Source organism: Hoplias malabaricus, chromosome 9 (assembly GCF_029633855.1).
Source record: "Hoplias malabaricus isolate fHopMal1 chromosome 9, fHopMal1.hap1, whole genome shotgun sequence".
Classification (NCBI taxonomy): domain Eukaryota; kingdom Metazoa; phylum Chordata; class Actinopteri; order Characiformes; family Erythrinidae; genus Hoplias; species Hoplias malabaricus.
In genome coordinates, this window is record NC_089808.1 from 34,336,240 (window position 1) to 34,348,274 (window position 12,035).

The 12,035-nt window shown below is 40.4% G+C and overlaps 1 protein-coding gene across 5 annotated transcripts in view; it reads left to right on the forward strand.

Moving 5' to 3' along the window:
• Positions 1-12,035, forward strand: part of LOC136706979 (phosphatidate phosphatase LPIN2-like) — a 21,010-nt gene continuing 8,975 nt past the window's right edge. For 3 of the 5 annotated variants that reach the window (XR_010804187.1, XM_066680769.1, XM_066680767.1), the window contains exons 1-6: positions 6,394-6,603; positions 7,510-7,605; positions 7,987-8,198; positions 8,329-8,439; positions 9,895-10,018; positions 11,302-11,848. Coding sequence is in view for 4 of the 5 variants with exons in the window: in XM_066680769.1 (XP_066536866.1) it covers positions 6,394-6,603; positions 7,510-7,605; positions 7,987-8,198; positions 8,329-8,439; positions 9,895-10,018; positions 11,302-11,848 (1,300 nt within the window). In the remaining variant the exon portion in view is untranslated. Of the gene's footprint in view, positions 157-6,393; positions 6,604-7,509; positions 7,606-7,986; positions 8,199-8,328; positions 8,440-9,894; positions 10,019-11,301; positions 11,849-12,035 lie in introns of those variants that run through there. The other 2 variants (XM_066680768.1, XM_066680772.1) reach the window with 2 other exon arrangements.

A 12,035-nucleotide genomic window follows, 5' to 3' on the forward strand; every position in this document is an offset into this window, starting at 1 on the left:
AGAAGGGCGCGCTCTTGCCGCCGTCCTCTCTGTTGTTGACAGTTGACAGTTGCTAAACGAGAGACTGGGAGAGAGTTCGTTTTCTGTCTGAGGTCAAAAAAAAAGACGGTGAATGACAGAGAACGGTTTTCTCAGAAGAGCTGGACACCTGCTCAGGTGAGAGGAGAGGCAAGACCCTGAGGAGATTTTAAAACCTCAGGAAACGAGAGATAAGATTGATTCAGAAACAGACTAACCGGTTTATCAATTATGTTCACATTGCTGGACCACTGCACTGAGAAATGTTATTGTATTTCACTTAAATACGTACACTTCTCGTTGTGAGCTCCACTGCACGACAATGAAAACAACATTTTCATTTTACCCAGTGTACAAGTTTGTATCTGGAAGCTTCAGTTCAGTGCAGACCTGCAGTGTGTGGTGAAGTAAGGGTTTGTAAACAGCACAGTCGCCCGTAGAAGAGGGCAGAGGATAAGTTTCCTTTATCATTATTGCCTCTTGTAACTTTTCATGTAGTCACAGCGTTTTTCTTCATATAGGACACAGAGCACGTTCCCTTAATTAGATGTAGGTTGTGTAATGAGTTCTTGACTTTGCCCGAGTCTCACTGACCGCGTGTTGTGGTCAGCTGCTTGTTCTTGTGTCACAGAGAAGTGCTTTACTGTTAATACGGATCAACAGGCTTAGAGAGGCTAGAAAAACTAGAACAACAACAGCACCAAGGGCAGGAGAAAGTGTGAGCCACACTCACCTGATTACTGCACGTCATCTGTCCAAGGGACTTCAGAGCTATTTACAGGACACACCTCTTTATGGGCATACATACCCCATACCTTCACTGGCCACTTTATTAGAAACACCTATACCACACAGCCAACACATTTAAAATAACCTGTCCATTTTATCAGCTCTGCTGTCCATATAGGAGCACTTGGTACTTCTGTAGTTACACACTGTGGCCCATCTCTTTATGCATCGTTACACCCGTTTGCCCTGTTCTTCAATGGTCAGGGCCATCACAGGACACTGACATGGTGGTGATGAGTACCTATCGCTGACTTTACACCTGTCTGCCCTGTGGTTGCCCTGATTATTGAAGAACAGGGTGAAATGGGGTTAACTAAGTATGCAGAACCACAGGTGGATTACAGTCTCTAATTTTACTACTAAAAATCACACTTTAATTGGTGCTGATAGAACAGACAAACAAGAAGATCCCTTAAAATGTTTTGGTTGATCAGGGAAAGTCTTCATATTTCTACACAGTCCTTATAATTTCTGAGACGTTTTCACTGTAGGACACTTTCAGATATATTCATTGTGATTAACATATTAAGGAACCCTCTGTGTTTAAAGAATAGTTTAACTCCTAAACCTTCAGTAAATCACAAAGAGGTTCCTGGAGGCAACTTTGAGGGTTCTGTCTGTGCAACACTCTGAGGACTCTCTAAAGGGTCTTTCAGGAACCTTTTGTTTTTAGAATATAGAATAATAATAATAGGAGATATTACAGCAGCAATTCACCCGTCATTTCAGATGTTTCAGTGTTGGACGGACATCAAGCACTGATATTGGATCATTAATTATTGATCATGAACTAGGGTGACCAGATCTGAGATGGTGAAATAGAGGACAGTCTCGGGGTGGGGTGGGTGATGAGGTCATGCCCCTCGCTGCTGTTGTGTTCTTAGCTAAACCTATGTGTGCTTTTAGGTCCTTTACACCTTTATTTGCTACACAAAACATGTGAATTTCTTTTTTAATTCATCCGAGAACTTACATATACGTTTCGGCATAGCTGCTCGAGATGAGGGTGGGTACATGAGCTTTGTCTGACGTAAACAAGGACTACTGACGTGCAGACTGACCAATTAAATGTTTACAGAGGAGGTTATCGAACAATAACGGTAGCTCTACAGTCAGACCGTCCGATCAGAAGATTTTAGGCTACTTCACCACGCCCCCTTCTCACTCAAGCGAACCAATCGGAGTAGGGGAGGGCGGGACTAGTTTGTGAACGAAACTTCTCGAAGTTCTATGTAAGCTCTAGAAAAACAAAATCCCGGACGTTTGTGAAATTCCGCCCGGACGTGTCCGGGTAAAAGAGGACGTCTGGTCATCCTATCATGAACGCCACTCAGACTCATCCCAGAATTATTAGATGATACTTGAAACGCAGCAGGGTGAGCGCATGACCATGTACTGCTGCTCCATAGCACCCCTTTTCATTTCATGATTTTCTATGAAGATTATACAAGCTGTACACGTGCAGTTGATTGTTTTTGACAGTAATCAGTCCATCGTAGAGTAGAGGAATTTATTAATTATAAATGGGTGACAACTAAGCTTTAGACATGGGGTCATTAGGCCACGTGTATCAGTACAGTGGCTGCAAAGAGCAAAATACTATTGCACTTTATGTTAAACTACTTTCTCTGTGTAGGTGATATATGTATAATACAGAAAGAGAATGTCATACTCAGGATGTGGTTACTGTACTGAGGTGTGTGTGTGTGTGTGTGTGTGTGTGTGTGTGTGTGTGTGTGTGTGTGTGTGTGTGTGTGTGTATTCTGTTGGCTTAGCCTCTCAGTCCTGATTGTGTGAGGCTCAACCACACACACAGACACATATGTGAGCATACACCCAAGTGAACGGAAGTGTAAGTATGTTGAAGTGCCACAATTCTCTAACCATCTGGAATGTTATTTTAGTTTATTTGACCTTCAGAGCATCAAAAATTTATTTGTCATTTATATCTCCATGAACATTTTCCTACTGTTTATCCCTTTGAATTAACAAAGCCGTTTTGTTGTGGTGCCTTTAAGAGGGCAATATGTAAAGTACTTCTCTCCTGACTGATGCCCCTGTGCTGTGCCTCATGTAAAAACCAGTTCAGGCTGAAACACCTACAATATCAATTTGAATGATTGGAGTCAAACTGCTGCAAGCTGAATATGTGGGAATACAGAAATACATTGGGATTTTTTTCTATTTACATTAACCACATATGTTTGAACTAAAGAAAACCTTGATGGTCCTAGTCAGCCATTATAATATCTTAATATAACTATGTATTTAGCACTGTATCATATTCATATCACATTCATTCATAAAAACACAATAGGGCAGTCAAAATCAAGATATTAATCAGCGTTTTGCTTTGTGAAGATTTGTGAAGCATGTGAATTTAGGAGCCATGGCTGAATGGGTTTTGAGAAGCTGCTGAAGTTAGTTATGTAAAGGTTTAAATTCACTCTCCCTCTCTGTGGTATTTTCCATTGAGTTGTCAAAGGTCCAGTGTGAGGCACAGAGCAGCACTGACCATAGAAGGGACAGAGGGTAGAGACCTAGAGACACAGACTGACAGGACAGGAGCATGCTGGTAGCATATGAAGAAATGGAGTGATCTGAGATTATCCTGGACTTTGGTGAGGCATGAAATTCAAATTCACTGTGGAATGGAGTAATTGTAACATGACTGTAAAAATTAAAGACACGCTTGGTAGTATTTTTACCAAAACAATTACAACATAAACATAAGTTTAATACTCCACTGACCTGTAATGAACAGAATAGGACTGCTATTGTTGATACTCTGGGTTCAGGACTGCAGAGATTGCAACATGTATCTTTTGGAGGAGGGTAGTTAATGTAACAAGATTTGAAAATGTTAAAAACTGAGATAAAATAAATAAATAAATAAATAAATAATTAGGAATAGAAAGACTAGACGGGGGCGGCACGGTGTCGCAGTCACACAGCTCCAGGGACCTGGAGGTTGTGGGTTTGATTCCCGCTCCGGATGACTGTCTGTGAGAAGTGTGGTGTGTTTTCCCTGTGTCTGTGTGGGTTTCCTCCGGGGGTTCCTTTTTCCTCCCACGGTCCAAAAACACACGTTGGTAGGTGGTTGGCTCTGTGAAGGACTGGCGCCCCCTCCAGGGTGTATTCCCGGTAGGGGAATTCCCGGCCCAATGATTCCAGGTAGGCTCTGGACACACCCCAACCCTGAACTGGATAAGGGTTACAGATGATGAATGAAGACTAGACGGCAAAATAGTTTCAAGCATAAAACACCAAATTTAGACCAAAAAGTTGCCAAGCAGAATGTGAGGTTTCTAAACACAGATTGTGGATCATCTCTGTATCAACTTTCTTAGTCTTTGTAATGATTCATAAATTGATGCTGAAACTTATCACCATGATAACATCTATCACACAGTTAAAGCTGATTTATTTATATACGAATTGTATTAAGGGTATAATTAGTTCAACTCCTTAATAAATGCCATGTTTTGGGTCTGACAGGAATAATTTGTAATTAATAACAGGTAGATGAGTATAACAGACAATACAACTGTTTTAAATCTCATTCCTTTGCTCTACTAAAGTGTTTATGCTGTTCTCAGGAACAATAGCCCGTTGTATCCCACTGTTGTATAGCCACTGCTGGAAAGCATTTTCCTTTTCTTGGAAATTATTCTTGTAGATTAAAGTGATTTGAACTTTTGATACTAACTGGGCTTCGCAGTGTTGCCTGCAGTAAATGGGATAGAGTTTCCTGTTTTTGTTATGTTTACAGAAAAACTTATTCAAAGACCTGGATAAATGTTGATGAATCAAGATCATAAAATACAAAGGGTTTTAAAAGTGTTTTTAAAAATATTTTTTAAACAGTGGCTTTTGGGTAGAGAGAGTTAAACTATACTATGTTCACATTGTACTCACTGGAGTAATGAATTTACTGAAATGAAATCCTTTTTTTACAGTACATTTCAGAAAGAAAGAAAATGGCTCCTCACATTTTTAAATCAAATTACTTTTTGTCTTTTTATTTCTTGTGTACCACTCAGCTGAGGTGATTTGCATTTTACAGCTTTGATTAAGATGCCTATCACCTCATGGAACTTGGAACTAACTCACAATTTCACTTTCTCATTCACTCACTCATGTTGTACAAGGCACAATATTCAGTGTTTTGCACCAGTGACACAGTGCAACTCGGCCCAGCAATAAAAGAAAAATCCTAAATTTACCAAAATATTTCTGGTAGTTTCAGGTGACAGTAATTCACAATAACACTACTGTAAATAAGAAGCTGTAAATAAATAAATAAATAAACTAAAAGACAAGTAGACTTTTTAAATCTTGAGTGCCCATGTTTAAAAAAATAGCTTAGATCCATCCTAGCCAATAGATTACAGTGTAAAAGCTGTTTCATAAAGTGAAGGAATGTCATTTGAGAAAAATACTGATTGCTCTAATAATATTCTTAGTATTCACTTAAACACAGAAACTATATGGCAATGAAGATATGCTAGAACTGGGGAGAGGTTTTCAAGCAAAGTAGTGAGGTAGGTAGGTTTGGAATATTTACAGAAAATAAGAGCCTGTGGGCTACAGTGACTTGAGATTACAGGCTACAGTGAGTGACTACAGTGAAGTGAGATAACAGACTACACTGAAGTAAGATTACAGGCTACAGTGAAGCGAGATTACAGACTACAATGAGTGACTACAGTGAAGTGAGATAACAGACTACAGTGAGTGACTACAGTGAAGTGAGATAACAGACTACACTGAAGTAAGATTACAGACTACAGGCTACAATGAAGCGAGATTACAGGCTACAGTGAGTGTCTACAGTGAAGTGAGATAACAGGCTACAGTGAAGTGAGATAACAGGCTACAGTGAAGTGAGATAACAGGCTACAGTGAAGCGATATTACAGGCTACACTGAGTGTCTACAGTGAATCGAGGTTACAGGCTACAGTGAGTGTCTACAATGACGTGAGATAACAGGCTACAGTGAAGCGAGATCACAGGCTACAGTGAGTGTCTACAGTGAATTGAGATAACAGACTACACTAAAGTAAGATTACAGACTACAGGCTACAATGAAGCGAGATTACAGGCTACAGTGAAGCGAGATTACAGGCTACAGTGAGTGACTACAGTGAAGTGAGATAACAGATTACACTGAAGTAAGATTACAGACTACAGTGAGTGTCTACAGTGAAGTGAGATTACAGGCTACAGTGAAGCAAGATTACAGGTTACAGTGAAGCGAGATTACAGGCTAAAGTGAAGCGTGATAACAGATTACACTGAAGTAAGATTACAGACTACAGTGATTGTCTACAGTGAAGTGAGATAACAGATTACATTGAAGTAAGATTACACACTACAATGCCAAGCACAAAAGCTTTTTTTATAAACAGCATTTTATAAATGTTTATGTTTAAATGAATGTTCTCTGAATGTGGATCTCTGTCTGTGTTCCAGGTGTTTTGGTGAATCCATCATGTAATACCAAAAAACATTTTACTAGCAAATGCATGAAATTTGCATTGAGTATCTTCTGTTGAATACAATCCCATCATCATAAACTCTCTATGTCTCAGGTGGTCAGCATGAACTATGTGGGGCAGTTGGCTGGCCAGGTGCTGGTGACCGTCAGAGAGCTGTATAAAGGCCTGAATCAGGCCACTCTCTCCGGCTGTATTGATGTGGTGGTGGTGCAGCAGCCTGATGGATCCTTCCAGTGTTCACCTTTCCACGTCCGCTTCGGGAAACTGGGAGTTCTGCGCTCCAGAGAAAAAGTGGTGAGTGGATATTAAATACATGCCCTGGGTTCTACAACAATACTGCTGTACCATTTAATGGGGCCTGGTAGCAGAATGTTTTTAGGTTCAGAAGCTGCTGATCCTGCACGCCAAAGAACCAACGGTCACAGGAAATCAGTGACATTAAAAGATCAGTCAAAGTTCTACTCATTTACATGCAGTTGATCAACTGTAGACGTCTTCTATGTCAGAACTGTTTATTTAGTTTTGCCCTGAAACTACAACGCGAGCTTAGACACAAATAATGGTAGGTTACATTCCTCCAATTAATTGTGTACGCTGTGTTGTTTCTGACACTGTTTAACAAACTGTTATACATAAAAATTTCTGACAAACGTTCTGCAAAAATAAAAACTGTAGTAGCAGCAATTTGGCAGGTAGAATAGTGTCTGTAGTTTTGTTTGCATGGTGCCAGCAGGTGGCTATAAACTGTTAGGTTTCTGCTAGATCAGTCTAATAGCTCCAAGGCAAAACATTTGCGATTTTTATATAGAATGAATAGAAGGACTGGAATCTTGCCACCTTTTTAATTGGTTGAGTGGTGCTTGGTGTTTATAGGAGCACTGGTTGTACTTTACTGGTTGTAGAGTTTAGATTCATGACCCTTGGCCTATTCTGTATGTCTCTTACATCGGTGATCACATGCAACTTACAGACATGTCCATGACTTTATGTGTATTAAGCTAGTTTTGTTGAAGTTTATGGTCTTATGGACTTGTTTAGCCGGTTTAGGTAACCACTGTAAAACTCTGTGTGTAAACATTTCTGAAGAAGGTTGCTTTTTCTAGGAAACAAGTGTCTGACACAGGACATTGTGAAATAGGACACAAGAGCAGGGCTTATACTCAGTTTTTCAGTAAACGCTGTTTTTCTTTCACACTTCAGATTGACATTGAAGTAAACGGTTCACCAGTCGACCTGCATATGAAACTGGGTGACAATGGAGAAGCTTTCTTTGTCCAGGAGGCTCAGCATGCAAATGTGAGTGGATATACAGAGGCTATGAGATGTTGCCACTAGTGGGTTAAATCTCATCAGAGCTTGACTTTACTTGATTAGCTTGTCTCTAACTGCACCAAATTATCCAAATTATTTATATTATATATATATATGTGTGTGTGTGTGTGTGTGTATATATATATATATATATATATATATATATATATATATACAGCTGTCTATGTTCTTTTGATGATATTAACAGTGGACACACTCATAGTCAGCAAGGGCCCATGAAGTAATGAGCTAAAGTTTTATGGGAAATTGAACCCATGACTTCATGGTCTTACCGAAGGGGTCCGACTCAGTGGGAAATTCATGAACTCATCTGTAACATTGACTGATGAGTATTTTTAATGACAGGAAACCATCCCTGCTCATCTGGTCACCTCTCCAATCCCCACTGAAGAACAAGTGTTCTGGGGCCGGGATTCACGTGTCTCTGAACCCTGCCAGGAGAGTGGAGGAACAGAGGATGGAGGGAGTGGAGTGGTGAAAAAGAAGAAAAAAAGAAGGAGAAAACATAAAGCTACTGAACAGAGAAAAGAACTGCAAACTTCAGCTGCAGCAAATCAGTAATTCAGTCTCTCAGTGTAATGCAGAAAATATGGAGTAATGAACAAGAAAGCAGAGGTATAGACTTGTTAAAGTAAAATATAAATAGATTTATTAATTGCACTACAATGTTTTTGTGTTCTTATGCAGGCCGTTATCTTCATTTTCATCAGTGAAAGATTCCTCTGAACTGAGGCAGAATCTTCCACACCGGCACTTAGACAGTTATCCACTCTCTGATGGAGACTGGCCGACTGACAGGTACAAACACACACACACACACACACACACACACACACACACACAGGTAATAATAATGATGATGGCAGTATGACCTGAAATCAAGAGAAAGAGCAGTTACACAGAGAACAATAAATAATGGACTGCACTGCAGACATATCCATTCTGACTTCTAACACACACAAAGTGCTAAAAAATAAATAAATCGCTACAGCAGCGTTTTGAGAAATCAGATCACTTTTGGAAGAATGTTTTCTATCTTCAAATGAAACACAAAAATAGAACAAGGTGCCTGTGTATGATCCCAAGAACGCCATAGCCACAGTAAAATGTTTGTGGGAGCATGAGGCAACCATTTCAAACGTAATTGAATCGTTACACATACTTAAGGGAAACATGGATGGAGAAAGGAACCAGGAAATAATATAGGAGAACTTTCATTCATTCATTATCTGTAACCGCTTATCCAGTTCAGGGTCGTGGTGGGTCCAGAGCCTACCTGGAATCATTGGGCGCAAGGCGGGAACACATCCTGGAGGGGGCGCCAGTCCTTCACAGGGCAACACACTCACACATTCGGACACTTTTGAGTCGCCAATCCACCTACCAACGTGGGTTTTTGGACTGTGGGAGGAAACCGGAGCACCTGGAGAAAACCCACGCAGACACAGGGAGAACACACCACACTCCTCACAGACAGTCACCCGGAGGAAACCCACACAGACACAGGGAGAACACACCACGCTCCTCACAGACAGTCACCCGGAGGAAACCCACACAGACACAGAGAGAACACACCACACTCCTCAGAGACAGTCACCCGGAGGAAACCCACGCAGACACAGGGAGAACACACCACACTCCTCACAGACAGTCACCTGGAGGAAACCCACTCAGACACAGGGAGAACACACCACACTCCTCACAGACAGTCACCCGAAGGAAACCCACACAGACACAGGGAGAACACACCACGCTCCTCAGAGACAGTCACCCGGAGGAAACCCACGCAGACACATAGAGAACACACCACACTCCTCACACACAGTCACCTGGAGGAAACCCACGCGGACACAGGGAGAACAGATGAACATTTTTGCAAGACAGCAACCTTAAATATACAGCCAGTAATTTTTAAGATCATGGCTCTTGCAGGGCTTAGGCACACTCCTGTCATGGAGGACAGTGAGAGGAACCTCTGTAACTTTGGGATATTTGACAATAAGAGGAAAGGGCAAAAACTGAATATGTAACTTCAAGCAGTGTCTTTCCAGCAAAGTACCAATTTTTCACATTTTAGTGGTACCTGAATATATTGTTCTTATCATATTTGGACCGTTAAAAGACTTTGTGTAAATGGGCAACACATATGATTGTGTTTACCTTGACAGTATTGATACGGTTTATTTTAAATTTCAGTTCATTGTAAAGAATCAGAGATAAACTTAAACCACTGGGTTTGTTTTTTTCCCACAGGACAGTGACAGAGCCCAGCTCTCCTAAGAGTGATTCAGAACTGTCAGTGAGGTCACCAGAAAGTGCCATGAAGGATCATTCCCATATACAGTGGACATGGGGAGAACTTCCTGAGGCCACCAAGGTATGAGCTCACTGAACATACCGAGAAAACCCTACATCAGACTTCTCACTCGAAGTATAAGGTTGACATCATTTAATGTCAAAGCAGATTTTTCATGTCAAGTCTAAGGACAAGGCTATAGTTGTCCAGTGTAGCACGAGCATGATGAAGGTTATAGTGTAGTACAGACCCAGTGGTTATTATTACGCATCTTTTTCCTTTGAGATAATTGTCAGTGTCTGTGTGTGACCAAAAAGACATGAGATCACTGGGTGTAGCTACATCATACTGAACGTGCTGGACTGAAATGTACATGTAATTGTCCAACCCGGACACGAGCTTGTTATTTAGAAATAATTACATCATGATTAAAAATTTGTCATTTTTTTGGCTATATTCCCACACTTCACTAACTTGACTATATACTACAACCCTGTAGTGCTTAAGTCTTTGAGCTGAATGAGCTGAACTTTTAGAACTGTTGCTCCAAATTCTGAATATTTAGATCCTCAAGCTACATTGTAGCTTTAGTTCTACAGGGTGGGCCATTTATATAGATACACCTTAATAAAATGGGAATGGTTGATGATATTAACTTCCTGTTTGTGGCACATTAGTATATGGGAGGGGGGAAACTACCTGAAACTACAGATACTGGAAGTCTGTGCTAGCATTTCTCCTGCGGTGTTGCTATCAGTGTGTGAAGAAAGGGAGAAGAGGGTTGCATTGACAATCCAACACAATGGGCAGCACTTTGAACACATTTTATAAGTGGTCAGAAACTTGTAAATAACTCATGAAAGAATAAAGTTACATTAAAACCAATTCCATTGTTTTTCTTGTGAAATTCCCAATAAGTTTGATGTGTCACATGACCCTCTTCCCATTGAAAAAACAGGAGTTGGATCCAAAATGGCCGACTTCAAAATGGCCACCATGGTCACCACCCAGCTTGAACAGTTAATATCACCAACCATTCCCATTTTATTAAGGTGTATCCATATAACTGGCCCACCAGTTAACACTAGCATCTTCATAACAGTTACATCAGGCATTGTGAAAAAAATCTTATAGCTCATTACATTTTTAATAAGCAACCTACTGAAAATGTAATTCAATACATTAGCTGGTTTACTTCATTAGTCTCTGAGCTCTGGTACAAAATAAAAGAAAGAAAGATTGAAGACAAAACCTATTTGACTGGTTGGGGTAAAAATGATGTATATTAGATATTTTGACATACAATTACTCCACAATTGAGTGACAGTAATTTTTGTTTGTTTTTCCATTGACAATATTTTCAGTTCAGCTGTAGAGAATGGGGGGAACCTCTGAAGACAGTCAACATTACACCATCAGAGAGCACTCACTTCAGAGTCATCAGCAGCATAGGTGCAATGCCAACAAAGACACAAAAGAATGAAGCTGCTGTTCAGCCAGTTATCATCAAACCTCAGCCTCGAAGCCTCATGCAAACAACTGCACCTTACACTGCTCAGTCAGAACTACAACATTATATATCAGACCCAGATTCTAAAGTAATCCAGGAGAGCCCTAAAATCCCACCTCTTCCACACAAACAAGAAGCTAATACAAATAAACATGAATCTGATCCTCATTCATTCAAGCTCCAAAGTCCAGAAAGTAAATTAGAATCACAATCTCGTTCCCAAACAGAACCTCCCACATTAAAGTCCAAGTTCACCTTATCAAGCTCTGAGTATGGTTCTGCAGGAAAGGGTAGGCTCCCGGTATGTGTGTCCCAAGCTGCCGCACGTCTCCTGGGGGATGTTTGTGAAACCTGTCCAGACAGCCAGCCCTCAAAAACAGAAAGCAGTTCTACAAGAAGAGGTAAACATTACTTAAAATACACATTCATCAACATTTTTAGTGCTTTGATAAGTATTTTGTCCTTAGAAATCAGTGTTTCTCAGTGTGGATATTGGCACACAATCAGCAGGTAGACTTGTCTTTGTGTGTAAACAGAATTACATGGTTCACTTTTCTGGCTCATTGGTTATTCATTCATTCATTCATT